The sequence below is a fragment of the Stegostoma tigrinum genome, chromosome 3, assembly GCF_030684315.1.
Source record: "Stegostoma tigrinum isolate sSteTig4 chromosome 3, sSteTig4.hap1, whole genome shotgun sequence".
Classification (NCBI taxonomy): Eukaryota; Metazoa; Chordata; class Chondrichthyes; order Orectolobiformes; family Stegostomatidae; genus Stegostoma; species Stegostoma tigrinum.
Window position 1 is genome coordinate 5,699,514 of NC_081356.1, and position 19,190 is coordinate 5,718,703.

General features: G+C 39.7%; 1 protein-coding gene across 4 annotated transcripts in view; it reads right to left on the reverse strand.

The window, feature by feature from the left end:
- The window catches only part of glis3 (GLIS family zinc finger 3), a 551,634-nt gene that overhangs the window by 412,443 nt on the left and 120,001 nt on the right, over nt 1-19,190 (reverse strand). For all 4 annotated transcript variants that reach the window (XM_059642762.1, XM_048528094.2, XM_048528092.2 and 1 more), the window contains exon 3: nt 112-307. In XM_059642762.1, coding sequence (XP_059498745.1) covers nt 112-307 — 196 coding nt within the window. The remainder of the gene's footprint in view (nt 1-111; nt 308-19,190) is intronic.

The window sequence follows — 19,190 nt, forward strand, 5'->3', positions numbered from 1 at the left end:
CACTTATTTGTACCATTAGAGATGAATGAGTCTTTAAAATGGTTAAGGATTAGAATATGGAATCAAAAGATCAACTAACTCAACAAATTAAGTTAAAAATAATTACAAGACCTTGTATCTGAAGCAGAAATGTTTAGATTTGGGTGCATCTGACGACAGAGATTATGATTGATGTGGTTACTGTGGATAATTGTCTGGTTTGATAGAGGTCCCGCCCTCTGGACAGTCATGGGACTGCTCATCACCACTAGGTTGTTGCTGGTGCTTTTCCCAATTGCTTTGCATTGTGGTCCAAACCCAGAGCTACCTGAAGTATAAAGAAAAGTCAATGTCAGTCTGGCACCAGCATATTTCAAAATGTTGTATATTTGTTTGCAAACACAACAGACATATGAACAGAAATGTCTAGTTTAGTAACGTAGGTTAAATAACAGCACATTTTCAGATTGGATACGAAACAATAATGGAGAAAATGCTAAAATAAACCAAAGAATTGCAGATGCTAGAAATCAAAAAAACAAAAACAGAAATTGCTGGAGAAATTCAGCAGGTCTTTACAACATTACTCCAACTCCGCTTTCTCTCCATGGATACTGCCAGGCCCACTGAGTTTCTACAGCAATTTCTGCTTTTGGCATAGAGGGGAAATGTTGGGATCTCTTGTGGTGCAGTAGTGGTATCCCCAACGTCCCAAGAAGCCTAGGTTCAAATCCCACTCACTCCAGAGGTGTGTAATAACACTTTTGAAGGAATTGATTCTGAAAATATCTGGGGGGGGGGGGCAGTGTTTTCTAAAATAATTGTTTCAGTATTGTTACCATGGTCTTGTAAAGCTCTAGCATGTTGTATGCCCGACCTTGCAAACTATGCTAATATGATTTTTCCTTCTTAAACTATAAATTAATTTGGAAACAAGTTTACTTTTTTTTAGCTGTAAAGGCATTAATAATATTGCTAATTGTGTTCAGTAATTATACGCAATCTTTCTACCAATCATCACACCGCATTGTTCTGTGGTTACAAATCTGGTAAAGCAGTGTGTAAACATCTCATTAGTACTGTCTCAATGTTTTATGAAGCTAACTTATTTGTTAAACCTATTTATCCAAATAATAATTACAATTCTCTGTATCTGTTATGATGAATAATTGTGTGAGACTAGTGCTCCAAATTGCCTTATTGCTGTTAGCAGTCACAGTATATATTAAGATCACTTATCCCAAACATGCTGCGATAAGTCTTAACCATTTCAATTGAATAGCTAGAACTAAAGTTCTAAATATAATTTTAAACAAGCTCAAGACCTGACATTAAACAAAACCAACAACAGAGGTAAGAAGGTAATGTTTCATTTGTTCGTTGTAGAACATCAACTAAGTTTATATTTAAAAAACTAAACCAAAAACAATAACAGGGAGGGTCTGAGGAAGGGTCACCAGACCCAAATCATTAACTCTGATTATTTTCTTCACAGATGCTGCCAGACCTGCTGAGCTTTTCCAGCGACTTCTGTTTTTGTTCCTGATTTACAGCATCCACAGTTATTTCAGTTTTTATTTATATTTAAAAATCCTTGTTGATGCAAAAATGTTTCTGCTTCTTCATGCTTCATAGATTACTTGAATGCTTGGTGATAGTTTCAACCTATTCCACTCATTTTACATCACACAATTGCATTCAGACTGTGATTCAATTACAGGACAGTGCTGATGTTAATTCCTCTTCTTCCCCTGCCACCAACAATATCTTGTGTGAGGAGTTCAACTTGCAGACACACTTCACAAGCCAGGCAATGCTACTGTGCTGACGTATAATACAAAAATGACGTACATATTGAAAAACCTGCACACAGCCCAGAATCCAGTCACAAAGTCATTATTCATTTTATTTGTGCACAGTACACTGGCTGTGCCCAGCTAAATTGGGGTCAGTCCCTCTTAACTGAAGAGATGCTAATCTCCTGTGTATATATGTCAGACAGGGCTTCCTGATTGACCCAGGTTAACAACCTCAATCGAGGATTTTACAGCCAATGCAATCCACCTGCTTCCAATCATTACAAGCACGAAAGAGACAGAACAAAAGCATCCATCAGGTCATACGTGTGCTTCAGTTGTGTCATTCTGCCAATGACTAGGTTAATAATGAGATAATGGCCAGAGAATCTGTTTTTAGTGTTAATTGAAAGGTTTGTATTGGCCAAGCCACCAGGAACGTCTTCCTTGCCCTTCTTTTAAATAACACCATGGGATCTGTCTCTTACATGAACAAGAACAGACAGAAAGATCATGGCAAATCTCATCACCAATGAAGCAGATCACAGCAGAGCTGCTATATCCAATTATGAATGTCGATGGGTAACCAATGAACTGAGAGGAGGAGAAGGAGAACTAAACATCTCTACTTTGTTGCAAACTTGTTTGAAATGTAGTATTTCCTATAGGATTTGTGTTTTGAAAAATTGTGGAAAATGAATCCAAGTTTTTTTGGAACTGCTTGGAAAGAAGTCATTGAAAGTTCATTGTGGACAGAGAGAGAATGGTTTTAGTTGTAATTCCTTGAAATCTTTGACTGGTGATAACTGTTTGTCTCCAAGATCTGTAGATCTCTGCTGAGGCTGTGTGAAAAGTGACTGGACAGACAGTACTCGGGGATCTGGAATGAGTTGAAACAAGAAGCCATTGAAGAAGGCTTATCCTGCTGATCTCTCTCACTTATGAAAACAAACCCTCTTGTTCAGTCTATGGTGATACCTACCCGATGAGCTTCTCAATTCTCTACTTCCCCAGCAAGCTATGTCAACATGCATGATCAGTGGCCTGCCTACATGTACCAAAACTTTAGTACTGTAATCTCTGTCTTAAATGACTTCCCAATACAAAATAAAACATGAAAGACAGAACCTGGAAAGTTCTCCCTGTAAGCCCTCTGTGTAATTCCATAGAACCTCTGGGTAACTTCCTTTTACTTGGAATTATGGGTGTGGTGGTTTGAAAAGCTAATTGTTAACTTCATAGATGCAGATAAACGCACAGGCACACACACACACACACAGAATATACAGTTTCATTACAACAGAGTGTAGGAATATAAGAACAAGAGTAGGCCATTCAGCCCCTTGAGCCTATTCCACCATTCAATGAGATCATGGTTGATCTGTGGCCTAACTCCAAATATCTGTCTTTGGCCGATATCGCTGATGCCTTTGGTTAGCAAAAAATTATCTATCTCAGAACTAAAACCTAGAACTGACCCAGCATTCACTGCCATTTGTGGAAAAGAGTCCGAACATCTACCAGCCTTTGTGCATAGACATGCTTCTGAACATCTCTCCTGAACAGTCTGGCCCTCATTCTCAGACTACATCCCTGGTTCTAGAATCCCCAACCAGTGGAAACAGTTTATTTTTGTCTTTTCTTGGGAATATCTCCAATCAGAACTGGATGTTGGTGCAGCAAAGTATGGAATTCCTTGCATTAGTACAGAAACCAACATCAAAACAAAGCAAGAAACAGCAGCATATGAAAAATTTGGGCAAATAAAAAAAGACAAGCTGAATTTAGAGAACTAAGCAAAATAAAAGTTTAAAAAGTAGAATAGGTAAGGAGAGGATAGATAAGGACTGGCAAGCAATGTAAAAGGAACTGCTATGTAAATAAAAATAAAACCACTAAATTAAGAAAAGGATAACTTACAGAAGATAAATAACATATACCTATGGAGGATAATGGAATCGAGATACTAAAGAAGCACTTTGTGTCTATGGTCACCTAAGAGTGTACTAATGGGAATAGAAAGGCAGAAGGAATGAGGCAAAACTATTGTTATAACTGTAGGTAAAGAAATAGTCATGAAGAAGACCAGGCCCCAGAATGAAATTAGTCAAATGATCGATTATATCATCAGGATTTATATGATTTTTAACACATTAGCACCCAAGAGTCTCAATACTTGGACTACTTTGTTCCAGTGGTTTATTGAAATTACTTATAATCATTAAAGTCGTCATTAACAATATGCTGTACTATTTTCAAATGACCTAACCAGTATTCCTCAAAAGGAATTGCTGAAAGCTGCCAAAATATTTTAAAAATACTCATTTAAATGTCTAGATTGCTGAGATGTTTCCCACTCCTGAACTTGCTTTAGTCTGTGAACTGATGGGAGTCAATCTATTGTTTTCCTTCCACCCTCCACGATCAGTGAGCTGCCTCTGAGACTTCACCTGGTGCCTTCAGCTCATCAATAATTAACAAATGAGGCTAATGAACAATGTCTGTCATCCTGCTGTTTGTAGTGCCACATTACCTTCAAATTGGGATTCAATCTCTTATCCAGGCTGGGAGGCTTTCAAAACAATGGTACAAGACACAAATGCAAAACAGCTGGACCTATAGAACTCAGAGATAGTGAGAACTGCCGATGCTGGACTCAGAGATAACACAGTGCGGAGCTGGAGTAGCACAGCAGACCAGGCCGCTTCAGAAGGGTATTTCCTGAAGAAGGGTCCTGATGGAATCATCAACTTTCCTGCTCCTCTGATGTGGCCTGGACCTATACAACTCACTGGTTAGGCCACAGTTCAAATTCTGCATCGGGTTTTCCATGCCTTAATTTCGGATAATTTCCAGTCAATACATGTTAACTACAATCAATGTTCCCTAGCCCTCCACTCATCCCGGGACTGTTTCAATAACAAGGACACTAATGTCAGACTCTTACCCTCTTCCATCAGACAGAATATACAAAGCTTGAACACATGCACAAACAGGTACAAGAACAGCTTCTTCCCCACTGTTATTAGGCCACTGTATGCAGCACTCTAATTTCAAAGAATATTGATTTTGATGATGTCGATCTTGCTTTCGTGCACCTCCTATGCAGCTGTAAACGTGTATGCCTCGCTCTGCCTAAGCACCCTGTGATCTGTATGTCTTCGTTTGCTATGATCTGTCTGTACTGCTCACAAAACAAAACTTTTCACTGTACTTAGGTACATGTGATTGCAATAAATCAAATCAATTACATCCATGATTCTTTCCTAACATTGAAATTGTTGCAACATCTGAACTTTATAGCTGCATAATCATCACCATTTTCATCTGAAAATCAAACTTTTCAATATCTAAATTGAATGTCAAAAGTAAGTCTAAAACTCATCAAATCAAAAGTTTGCAATTTAAACTGTAAAGCCTGCAAAGAAACTAAAACAAGGTTACCTGCAAACTGCCTGCCTAAGGGAAATAATTCCTTTGATTGTGTGTTGAACCCTACCTTGGAGACAGAGAGGAATGATATAAAATATACAAATTCTTCTTGTTACATTCATTCCTACTTCTAGACAACTATCTTTAACAACACAGAATTAATATGTGGCTCCTTCGAGGGATATAAGATCACACATGTGCATACTTAAAGGCTGAATTAAAACCTCAAGAAAATAATTACGAGAGTTATTTTTAATTTGAAATAATATTTCAGTTAAGATCTTTTTCTTGTTTTACTTCCCATTATTTTCTTTTGTATCTTGTTATCTTTTAAGTAAATTGTTTACTAGCTTTAAGTTGAACTGTGTCATTTGATAACTGCATTTTCCCTTTCAAATAGAATGAATATGAATAGCTTCTGATGTAAAATGGCTCAGTGCAATGTTAATTGCTCTATGAGTCTATACTGTAATTGTTCATCCTGTTGCAGGTTACTCCTACTGCCGGCTCATAATGTTTGGATCATTCTTTCCTTGACCTTGGCTTTTTGTACACCCTTCTTGATGAATTAAAGGAGCACATTAGTGTAAGGGTATGGTATAATAATATTGTTCCATTCCATGGTTAGAGTGATTCTATTAAAAGAAACTGTCTCCCTTCCCTCACGGCAGCCGAGTAGCCCTTCTTCACAATCCCCTCCAAATTCTCACTTTACAGTATTTCTTCCCAGACACGACTATTTAGTAACCCCTTCCACTAGCCTCATTCAGTTGTGCCTCCATTCCCTCCTACATTCTTGCACTCAGTGAACAACCCTTCTTTTCATCCTATCTCTCGGCAGTTCTTCTCCCCAACTCCCTTCTCTGCAACTCATTTACTCAGCGTGTGTGTGTGAATGAGTGTGAGTGTGAATATGTGAGTGTGAGTGTGTGTTTCTCTCTATCTCTCTCTTCCCCCAGAAGCAACATTATATAAAGGTTTGTACGCCCGGGTTCAACAATTAATTGTTAATTGCCACATACTGTACAGAAGTGACTCACTGAGATGCCCATCTTTTCCAACAGAAGGGAAAATACATTATATTACAGTACTGTTGAAGAATGTGGAAAAACTGTCAAACTTATTCATGTTGCACTCATCAGTAGAGATGCAAAAATGCCACATTTCAAAAAGAGCGACAATTTATCCTGTTTGAGAAAAAGGTGCTGATTAATTGGCTGGTTATTACATCTATGAGGAGAGACAGTCCCATCTTGCAGCTCTATTGTTTGAGGTGGAATTGAGACAGACATTTCGATCTTGATATAAATGTCAGATGAATAGATCAATCTCCTAATCATTCTTTCTAGTATCATAAATGAAAGTAAGCTTTAGGTCAGTTAAAATAGCAATATTTGAATACATGACCGTTTTGATTTCAAGCGACTATACCGGGTGTATCTGTAGGTATGGAGAATATTTTAACCTGTAATGCATTATACAGTAAAGCATATTGAATAAATTAATGATATAATCTACTTAACAAGGATCCAACCCTCAGTAACTGCATATAAATAAAACTGATTTATCAGTTTATTCTAGGAAATAAATAGCTTTGTATTCATTTGCATCAACTTATTACAGTTATCAAACAATTACAAAGAATTTACACTCATCTTGTAAATAGTGAGACATATTATGAAAACAAGTTGGACTAATACCAATTCTTGTGCCAATGTTATCATGGGTTCCATTTCCTGGAGATTACATTGTTGCCGTGGATGAAAGTAGTCTTAATTTTCTAAGAATCATGATGTTGGGTTGTCCTCATGGACTACCTGGGCTTTTTCTGCCTCCCAAGTGCATATGTCCATATATTTGTGTATTCTCCGAATCAATGTTCTTCCGTGAATGTCCTTATTCCAGCAGATCTGTGATTATGTAATTGTGTTGCATGCTTACATTCAATTATGTGTTAATATATTTCACTTAGAAGTGTAAATATAAATATATAGATAAAAATTAATGTGCTGTTGTAAAATCCTATTCTGCAATATATTGTTGAGAATTACAAGTTGCGTCTTCAGCAGATTTCAGTAGTTGAATCTAATATGAAAATAATAGAAATAATCTAAAAAGCTAAATGAGAGTTCGTTTGTATTAGTGGTCGAATAAAAGTTAAGAACAACATCTTGCTTGTACACATCCATTGTCTAAGAACAGAAGAAGCAAAATCAAAGTCAGCATCAGGGAGGAAGTCTATGAGGAGATAAGACGACTTAAGAAATGCCAGAACAAAAACCAGCAGATGTAATACAGTTGTCGACATAGGGCAAATACTCAGTTATCAGTAAAGCCAGGCCAGAAAGTCTGCTTCAGTGACAAGGTGTCAGAAGGTACAGTCATCAGAAAAACAGTTCAATTGAATTCTGTATAGTCAAAACACCTAGTGGCAAATTTAAGAAGACCAGGAGTGCATTAATCTATCTCCAGTCAAAAAAGTGAGACCAGGTATGACAATGACAGAATACAGGTAAACCATGCAGAAACTGCATCAGCTGATTTACAGGGTGATACAACTATTCCAAATGAGATACTTAGCCTTCATCAAAGTGTAAAACTCAAGTGAACCAGATTGAGACATCCAGTCAAAGTTTCGGATTGTTGACCTGATTGATTTGGACTTTGAGTTGGGACATGGGGGGAGGAGATGCTGATGATATTGATAGCAGTGAAAACGGTAAACGTGATGTTGATGATCACATTGATGATTACAAAGACAATGTATATAAATAAATGTAAACTGCTGGAATAACGTACAGAGAAATTTTGCAGTGGAGGTGGCAGGAGGAATGTGGTATGATGAGATACTGCACATCACGATGTTGTAACTGATCAATGACTTCGATGTCAGTGAGGAACAAGACTCTGTCAACAATGACCAGGCAAAAAGGGAGGTCTCACACACTAGACGGGAGAATTGATTTTGAGATCCTACTATTCAAGATGTAAACAAGAGCGTGTTACAGGATACAAAGAGCTAAGCAGCCTTGCTTAGAGATAAGGAACTAATTACAACGGAGGCAATGTATGTGGAGGCACCAACAAACAGAGCTATTCCACATGAGTGTCTCAATGTTCAGGCAGTGATATTCGCTAAAACCACAAGGTAAAGCATTATGTTGTACTGTAAGCGTGACCTAATCAAATCAAATACCGATTGAGTGTAACATCTCTATTTTCAACTCTTTCTCTCTCAAAATAAATCCAAGTATTGGATTTTCTTCGTAGTCCTGCTATTCTGTGGCTTGGTGTCCTTATATTTTACCGCCTTTTGTCCCTCCTCCCCATTGAGAAATGCACCTTTTAGGTAATAAATACCTCCCTGTTCTTCCAATAAAATGTGCAGACAGTGCATTTGTTGACGTAGGGTCTCTCGTTCCACCTTAACTGAATATTAAAGGAGTGAAATCCTTTGGATTGATGCAATGACGTGGACTGACAGCAGGAGTTTTTTTATCCTCCCGAGTGAAATTGATCACACAAGAAAGCATGGAAATCTAGCCATCCATTAAAAAAAATTACTGGTGCACACTCATTTTGCTTGTTCATATGTCAAATTGTGATGATGCTGTCAGTTTAAAGGTTTATTTTATCTTTTTTTCTGAAGAAAGGTTATAAGGCAGAGGTACTGAGCTGGCTAATGAGGATGACTTTTTCAAACAACTTGTGAGCCCTTGGGTTTTTATTTTACAGCTTGAATGGTGTGGCCAGCTTTTAGAGATCCAGATTTCTGGGTCTGTCTTTTTGTCAGTAACATCAGAATCTCTTGGGGTCTCAAGAGAGTTGGAAGCCTCAGTGAATATCTTCTGAATTTTCCCTTGATGTTTTTCCTCCTGGATTGGTGAACTGCATGTGAGAGTCTGCGTCTGAATTTGCCTTTTTTGCCAAGAGGTGTGTTTATGGGATATTACTATATTGGAATAGTCAATTAATAATGATTATTGTTTCTATTATTTGATTAAGTTTGCCAATAGCTATGTTATTCTAAATGCCTATTTCTATTACCTGCATTTTAACTACAATGTTTAAGTAAGTTGTGTTTTGCTTAATGTCAAGTTGTCATATTGCATTTGGATCACAGCATTTCACATCTACCATTAAAATAAGAAAAAGCTAGGGCCTGGGCTTCCTTCTTAAAATATTTTCAGGGGTGTGTGGTCTGGTCCATAGCATAAATATTGTGAACTGAGGTAAACCAGCAAGGAGGGCATTAAGAGCTTGCCTTATGTAAGGAGGAAGCTGGCATGTGTTGCCTGTTGTTTCACTGAATGGACCAGTGATGCAGACATTCAAATACAATGCTGGCTTTCTGGGATAGCTCGTGGTGTCTTATTTCTAGATGTTTGCTGGCCTTTCTCGAAAGCGAGTTCAACACTCCTCCAGGACTCCTGTTGTAAAAACAGAAGCCTGTGAGCCTTATTGCTCACATCAAGGAGCTCATTGAATCAGGGGGCTTGACAATAGGATATTTTCTAACACTTGCTCATAAAAGAAGAGAGGGGTGAACCCGGCATCACAGACCTGTCAGTTCATTATCGGTTATCAGGAATGTAGGTTGTCAGGAGCAACAATGTTGGAGAAAATTACCAGCCAATTCGAGAGCTTGGTCTAATAAGAATAATAGATCTGTTGACAGCAAATTCTGCTTGACTCACTTGACTGATATTTTTGTTGGGACAACAGAGAAGAAGAAGTGCAGTACCAGATAGGACACAAAATACATTAAGGAATGAAGCATAGAGTTTGATGAATGGATTTCTTTACAAACAATCTGGAGGTGCCCAATAATTCCCCAGAGTTCAGCCCGAGGACCAATACTGTATTTGATCTACATTTATGACTTGGTCTTGGAGACCCAGGGCACAATTTCATAATCTGCATGAGACACAAAGTTGGTGTGTGATAAGTGATTAAAATAGAAATTGCTGGAAAAACTCAGCAGGTCTGGCAGCATCTTTGGAGAGAAATCAGAGTTAATGTTTCACATTGAGTGGTCCTTCCTGTGTAATAAGCTGTGATGACCTGCTTCATTTGGTTCCTCTTAAATGGTGGCATGAGCTAGATTATCACATAAGTAAACAGTGACAGAACTATGCATTACAGATATTTTCTCCATTTAACTCCATCACTAGAGGCTGTGCCTCTGCACATCTCAATATTGCTTTTGTTTCAGCACAATGTAAGGCAGAACTTAAATGATGCCAATTGTTCCTTTCTCCTCCCAAAATTGCTGTCTTCCCAGCCCTACCCCACCTCCATCCAGAGGCAATTCTGCTATATTTATGTTCCAGCTACCTATTGGATTTCCAAAACAGATGCCTTTCCTTAATCCCTTTCTTTTGGACCATAAAACTTGAATTTCTACAAACTCTCCTCATTGACCTGAACTCCATCTTTTACACAGCATGGTGATCACAACCAGCTAGAGTGACCTGGCCACTTACATCATAAATATTTGATTTAACTTCAACCAGTCTCTTGCTTTGGGTATGTCACAAAATCACACAAAACAGAGGAGGCTGTCTGACCTATTGTGTGATGATGCCAACTTTTTCTGCCCACCCACCCCCAGTTCTCTGCTCTTTGCCCAGGACAATGCAAACTTCTCTTTTTCAAGAAAATACCTAATTTCTTTTAGAAAGTCACTGTTGAATCTTTTTCCATTACCTCTTCAGCATGAGCATTCTAGATACAATCTGGGATTTTCTATTAGTTTTCAGAGTTACTTTTCCACTTTGGTTAAACATTCTCAAGCCACTTCCTAAATTTTCTGGTGCAAATTAAGTCAGTTCAAGACATTGTCAGCCAATTTTGTACACTGTTTCAAACAATTGACAAGATGTTTTATTAATTACAACATGCCTACTGATACCTTAGCCAAACAACTACTGTTTCTGCCTTGAAAATGTGCATTTATCCAGAATCCACAATCTTTTAGGTGAGGAAGCTTCAGATTTTCAAAGGTTAACCTATTGATTTGCTTTGCTATAATGCTGATATTTAGCCTTATTGTTTTACATTTCCCTACAAGAGGAAGTAATCCCTCCACATCTACCCTATCAAAATCAGGTAAAATTGCAGTGCACAAGGATACTATTGTGATTCAAACTAGGGCCAGATGGATCTCACTAACTACAACTGGGCCATTCAGGGGGCCCTGGCTGATAGATATATACAGGAGATTCAGAATGTCTCAGAGATAGTAGGAACTGCAGTTGCTGGAGAATCTGACTAACAAGGTGTAGAGGTTGATGAATACAGCAGGCCAAGCAGCATCAGAGGAGCAGGAAGGCTGATGTTTCGGGCCTAGACTTCTTTTCAGAAAGGTCTAAGCCTGAAACGTCAGCCTTCCTGCTCCTCTGATGCTGCTTGGCCTGTTGCGTTCATCCAGCTCTACACCTTGTCACCTCAGATTCAGAATGTCTCCTCAGACTAGGGCCTGGCTTTGAGCTAGCTGGTCAGAGCCCATGCACTGTGCATATGACTTGCTGATGGGATGCCAGCCTCTGTGTAATTATTTCAGATACCATCTTGCCTGTCTCAGTTCTTTGATAGGACGGTTACATTAGGCTGTCTGTCCTGCTCCAAACGCAATGCTCTGATTTTTTTCCCCCATTTCAGCATTAATCCAATTCCCACTTGAAATTAAATACTTAAGTTGTTTCCAACATCCTGCAGGCAGGTCACCATAACACACCATGTAAAAAAAATCCCTGTGTAGCCTCTGGTTTTGTTGTCTTTCAAGTCAACTTCCCGTTACCAATCCTTCCTCCTCTAGAAATTATTTATTTATCAAAATCATTTGAATATCTCCATGGCACACATTAATCTTTTATCAAGAAAAACATCACCAGTATCTCTGGTCTTTCCAAACACAAGCAGTAACTAGGATACAATCAGGTTCTGTTCTAGAGTTTAACTTGGGTGCAAGTTGGAACATAATGCAGGACAATGTAAGGCAGCTGTTCATAAATATAGGAAATACTCACATGTCAGGCCTTTAAAATTATACCTCTGTTTGACATCATGTTCGTGAGCACGAGTGTTTGTTAGGTGGACATTCATAAATTGGGGGACCATTGTAATTGTTATTCCTCTCATAAGTCTCTTCTGCACCCTTACTCTTGATACCCATTCTGAAGTATCATGTTCAGAATTTAACAATACTTCAGCTGAGGCCAAGTCAATTTTTAATAAAGGTTAGGTGTAATTTCTGTGCTTCTGTACACTGTACTTGTATTAAAGTCAAAGATTGCATCTGCTTCTTTCTCTAGCCAACTCCACAACCTATCTCTCTGCCTTCAAAGATTTTTGTATACTCCAATGTTCAACTTGCACAGCAGCAATGGGCAAATCTGCTCCCAAATGTCCCCAAAATGCCTGTGAAAATGTTATCGTGGGGGTGACCAGAGAAACATTATCCCTGTGAGTAGAAAGGCAGCATCTGGGAGGAGGTTTCATCCAACAATCCTTGCTGTTGATAGCCAATCTATCAGGAGAGAGCAGCCTGTGATTGGAGCAGAACAGGGAAGGTGATTGCTGGTTATAAACAAGGTTGTCAGTCCAAAGGAAGGGTTTTAGGCTGAGGGTTAAGTTAGGATCACTTCTTATGGGCAGACTTAACAAGGCTGGTGGACATTGAAGTTGGGAGGAAAGGGAAGCAAATCTAATGAAGCTAAAATGGAGGACAGAGGTTATGGGGAGGAGAAAGGATCTGAAAAGGTTTTTGGAGGGAGGAAAGAGGAGGAGGTGGGAGAGAGAAGGAAGTGGGAGAGAGAAGAGTAGTAGCAAGAAAACCTGAAGTCACCAAGGTAACTTGTTAAATTAATGCATGTAATGTGAGACATCGCTGACTCACGCAGTATTTATTGCCTATTCCTTAATGCCCTTGAGAAGGTGGTGGAAAGCTGCAGTCTGTTTGGTGTAGATAGACCCACAGTGCCATTTGGGAGGGAATTATAAGATTTTGACCCAGCAACATTGAAGGATTAATGATCAAAATCCTTGTAAATAAATGTGGAGTCCCTAGATTAAATCTGCAGAATTCGGAAACTACTATATGTTTCTAAATACAGTGCAGGCTATTGAAGGATTAATGATCAAAATCCTTGTAAATAAATGTGGAGTCCCTAGATTAAATCTGCAGAATTCGGAAACTACTATATGTTTCTAAATACAGTGCAGGCTATTGTGATGAATACTGTGACAATTTGATAAAAAAAATTGAACTGTTCTATTCATAAAGCTTTTAATTTATGTGATCGTACCTTGAAGTGTCTCACTTTACTGTGAATTACTTGATGCACTTTGACTGTGTTAGGGACAAATATATCACCATTTGGCTACAAAATGAATCGTCTATAGAAGGTATGCTTAGGGAAATGCCTTTTTTTGTATAGCAGTGTGTCAGGTGCATAAAAAATGCAAACATTTTCGCGTCATCTTTAAATGTTGTGATTTAACAGAGCAATAATGATTATGAAGGATATATTCTGCTTCTGTATGAGTCAAAGTACCCCCATACAGCAGTACTAATTCAGGAGATATTGATTGTACATGACTGTACCACTGAACAAGAAAAAGAGAAAAGAGACACCAAAAAACCAAAAGTAGCCCTGAAAATCCAAAAAGGGAACTCATAAAGATCTTAAGACGAGCTGCCAAAGGAAAATAGAGATCCCTCCTTCAATTCCACCATCTTTCACTTGTGCCCATTTAATCGAAGCCTGGGTTGACTGCAGTACCAACAGTAGCCACCACCTCCTTGGTTGCACTGCTGAGCACGGAAGTAATGCCAGCCTCTGGTTCGTCAGTAATTCGTGGAGCCAAGACTTCTCCCATTGGAGTCCTTAGTCCTGGGGAAGGACATGCTTCTTGCCTGTTAGGTGCATGAGTGGCACAACATTGGGCTGCCTTTCTGTAAAGAGGCTTTCCAGCTGGTAGGCAAGACCCTGAATGCCTCCAGTCAGCAATTTTAAATCATATCATCACCCCACATTTTTTGTTTGTGTTTCTTCACTGGAATTTGATTTCTTTTTTCTCTCTCTGTCACTTCTGCCTCTTTTCCTTTTCTTTTCTGTTCAGATGGACGCTCATATATTTGCAAGGCACATCTTCCATTTTTTTTGCGTGTCCCATTACCATTCCTTTTGAACTCACTTGAAGGGTTGGTTGCTAATTGCTAATAAAAAAAACGGTCTGAAGAAGAGTCACCACATTTGAAATGTTTACTCTGCTTTCATTCCACAAATGCTGCTAGACCTGCTGGGTTTCACCAGCAATTTATGTTTTTCTTCCAGAAATTCAGCTTGTGCAGTTCTTTATTTTGATTTTGCTACTTAACAACAGAAACAAATTAACTAGTGAAAAGTTAATTATAAATGGCTCAGTGGTTAGCACTGCAGCCTCACTGCGCCGGGGACCTGGGTTCGATTCCAGCCTTGGGCGACTGTGTGGAGTTTGCACATTCTCCCTGTGTCTGCGTGGGTTTCCTCCGCGTGCTCCGGTTTCCTCCCACAGTCCAAAGATGTGCAGGCTGGGTGGATAGGCTATGCTAAATTGGCTGTAGTGTTTAGGGTGTGTGAGTTATAGGGGGATGGGCCTGGGTGGGATGCTTCAAGGGCGGTGTGGACTTGTTGGGCTGAAGGGCCTGTTTCCATACTGTAGGGTATCTAAAAAATGCTCCTTTATCTCTATGCAATTATATCAACCTATGATCCTGTACAGTGTTCAGATCCATTGTTACCTTTCTAAATCCCATTTACAATGTGTTTTTTTCATTAGTATGTAACAAGTGACCAGAACATGTGCTGACAGTCAGAGGTTAAACAATGTAAAGGCAACCTGTCAAGTGAATGAATTTACTTCTAATATTCTTAATCAACATATCACTTGCAACTCAAGATATCCAGAATGCAGCTATTTAATATTTGTACACCTGAGATTATGCATGTAAAGGCAGCCTTTGCCCAATCAGACTGCAAGGGTCATTTTTTCTCTGCAAATTTGTGCAGGAATAATATTAAAAATTAAATCTGTGTTGTTGCAAAACAAATACACAATGCTCAAGATATCAATCACAACTACAGTTATTAATTAGATTCGAGAATTATTAGCATCAGACAAATTCCGGTAATATATTCACCATATTCAAATAAGGAATATGAAATTCATATCACCTTGTGTAGTTCAGGGTGAAAATGAATCTGAATTATTTTTCTCATATTTAACTTTAACTAAAACACAAATGTATAAATGTGCAAGTTCACAAACCAGAGAAACTACAATGTAGCAAAAGAGACCAAAAGATTAATCGAAATGATAGGGTATACAGAGGGCCATAAAAGAGAAAAGTGCAAATGCAAAAAGAGTTACAGAAAGGATTTCCAGCATGAGGGATAGCAAAGTGCATGACAATTAATCATGGCATGAAACAAAGGAGAAATCCACACTAGGATAGCAAGGGAAAGTTTGCAGGGAGATTGCAACACTGGAGGAGACTACACATGTGGCAAAGGAAAAAGCCTTGAAAGCTACTAAAAACAAAGGTGAGAATTTGATTGAAGGCAGAGCAAGCTGACAGCCGATGTGTGACAGCAAGGACAAAAAATCTATTAAACCTGTATTAGACTACATCATCCTGGAACTGATGGTAACAGTACGGGCTCTGTGGTTTTCAGGCACTGCCCAGGTTACTGGCAGTGACAGTGGTGAGTTGATAAATGCCATCATTCAGAAAGCCCCCCACGATACCAACACTGTTGCTACTCCCAAGGGGCAGCACCTCAGCATCCAAGCAGTGTGTTGGAGACAGGTGACTGCAGCGATGATGGCAGCAATCTAAGCCACGCAATGCACTTTGTTGTTGGGAAGATTCTCACTACGTTGCAATGGAAGGTGAGATATCAGCCATTAAGGTTGAATCTACAAATATGACCAAGAGGTTGGCCGCTAGTGGATCGCACTGGAAACTTCTAAGTGAGGTGATCTGCAAGGTCGCTTCTGAAGTCCTCTGTGTCCCTTTGATCACAAGCTTTCTTGTGAGGTTACCAGTACATTGAACAATTCTGTAAACATATCCAACAATTTCCTATACACTGCCGTCTTAAAGAACTCAGCTGTATCTTCTAGAGCAGAACTCATGTGTGACCTCACCCCCACCCAAGAAACCAGGCATTTTTGCTGTATTTTTCTCCTATCTTGGCCGCAGGCCACTCTTGACCAGTCTCTACCTCTTGCCCGGTGTCTACTCATTTCTTTTGTTAAGTGGCGCCTAGTTCTACATGTGCAATGCAGTTGATTGATGTGACAATCATTGTTGAATTGGTGGCAGTGTGTAGAAGCTTTGAGAGATGGCGGTGAGGTTTGTAAAAGCACTAAGTTTAGATAAGATGAATGTATGAATGTAATGCATGAGTTGTGTTGGATCGATAGTGTTGATATATGGGCAAAGATGAAGTGATTAATTGAGCGGTACCAGGGACTGGAGCAGATTCTTTAATAATAATAGCACAAACAGTTTGAAATTCATTGAATTTGCTCATTTGTGTGAGGCCATTGAGCCTTGTGCAACACTGTGTTAATGTCCTCAGGGTAGCGTTGCTTCCAATGGTTTTGATGTCCCCATTCACATCTCCGATTGTCTGGAAAGCCTCCCAGCTACCCATCAATAGACAAGCTCTCTCTCTTTGGTTGCCTGCTGTACCAAACTCCCACTGCTATGCCAGAAAACTTTGGTACACACTATCTGTCCTCAATATCCTTCCTGCTCACAATGCCTTCCCTCGTCACTCTAACACTTGGTGCAGACAGAATGCATCTCCAGATCCAGACTAGCTTAAAGCTGTTCCCGTTAGCCTCACATTAATTAGGGGCTCCTGCTGAGATGGGCACTCACACAACAAAAGTGTTTAGTGCTGAGCTACATGCTGTTACCATTTCAGTGAGCAGGCAATGTAAAGTTGGCTTGCTGCTTGTATCAGGAGCAACTGCTACAGATTAATCATGCATTTCAATCCCTGCACCCTTTCTCTGATGCAATTGAATTTTGTCCTGACAATGTCATGGGATTTAAAGTGAATGAACAGTACTTCAAGGATGGTTTCTGGTAACTTGCATATACTCACAACGAGCCTTCTGATTTCAAATTGACCCGAATGTTAGTTGAAGGACAAATGTCGGCAAGGATAACAAAATAACACATCTGTGCCACTTTAAATAATGCCACTGGTTTTTAGCCACCTACTGAGTAGGCAGATTGGAACTCAGTTTAAAATCATATTTAAAAAGCAATAGTTCTGACTGTACAGCAGTCCTTCAATACTGAACATATGTTGACCCTATAAATGCCTCTGTCTCTCAAACCCACAACCTTCTGAGTCAGAGAAGAAAATAAGGCTAAGCTTGCACTAAAGGGCCCTATGTGTAAAATTTCCATCAAACCTGCATCTGGGAGCCCCATTAACTGCTGTTTTGTTAACTTTTGAGAATCAGGAAAAATATAGACCAACAAGTAAAAGATACCAATCATGAACCAGTGTGATTCCAAATCCAAGCAGCAACATACATGAAACCCCTCAATCAAATCAATAATTTCAAAGTAAACAGAAAGCTACCACTGAACAAAGGATTCAGATGTCTCTCGGGGCTGAATTTTATCAGAAATTGACTGTCAATGTCGTGGAGTTATATGGATAGGTTTCTCTCCATCAGCTCTCATGGGTTTCTCACACAATTTTACGCTGCTCACATCATCATGCATGCACCATGCATCCATGACGTTGTTCTAACTCTATCATGTACTTTCCAGCAGCAGAAATACTCATCACTGCTAGCACCTTCCTGGATTCCCACCACCAGTGTTACATTTAAACTCCAGCCCTGCTCAAAGTCAAATGCTGTCAGCCAGGAGAAGCCCTTCACAGCTATCCTATCGGATACATTTCCCCACAGATGGCCAACAGAGCCAAAACATTGGCTCCTGGATGTATTGACAAGAACCTGGAGGTCCTGGTGGACAAGTCTTCTCTGTGTTCCAGCATGCTGTCTCCAAGCCCCATAACTAGCCGCCTAGCGACCTTACTACAACAGTGGCCCCTGACAATCCTCTTTGACTTTCGGTGGATGGATCTACTGGAAAGAAGCTCAGATTGATGTTGGAACAGATTTCTAACTGATCTCAATGCAGTTCCCTGAGTGAGTTCTCTCTAATCGCCTGACTCTGGCTGACTATGGACTATAATATGAATCCTCTAACGATGGATGCCCAAGTAACCAACTGACCCTGTCCAAGCCACTGGATTGAGGTTGCACAATATCTTGGACATACAGTGCTGACAGAAGACAGTCCCTGTAGACTTTAGTGAAAGTTGCTCCTCTTAGACACTGAGACATGACTATTTGGTTGAAACACTTCAGTGTGCCCGCCACAGAAGCTGCAGACACATACTATAGGTGTGAGACTGACACAGCATGGTGCCATATTGAAAGATGCCATTCCCTTACCTGGTCACTGCTGACAAACATGAGGAGAAACCAAGCGGAGGCTTGGGGACCGCTTTGCAGAACACCTATGCTTGGTTCGCAGTAAACAACTGCAACTCCCAGTCGTGAACCATTTCCTACTTACTAACCTCATCCCGCCCCCTTGACCTGTCCATCCTCCCCAGGCAGACCTATCCCTACCTCCCCACCCATACTCTCCTCTCCACCTATCTTATCCTCTATCCATCTTCAGTCTGCCTCCCCCTCCCTCCCTATTTATTTCAGAATCCTCTTCTCATCACCCTTTTCTGATGAAGGGTCTAGGCCCGAAACGTCAGCTTTTGTGCTCCTGAGATGCTGCTTGGCCTGCTGTGTTCATCCAGCTCCACACTTTGTTATCTTGGATCCTCCAGCATCTGCAGTTCCCATTATCTCTGAAACATGAGGGGCTGCCTGGTT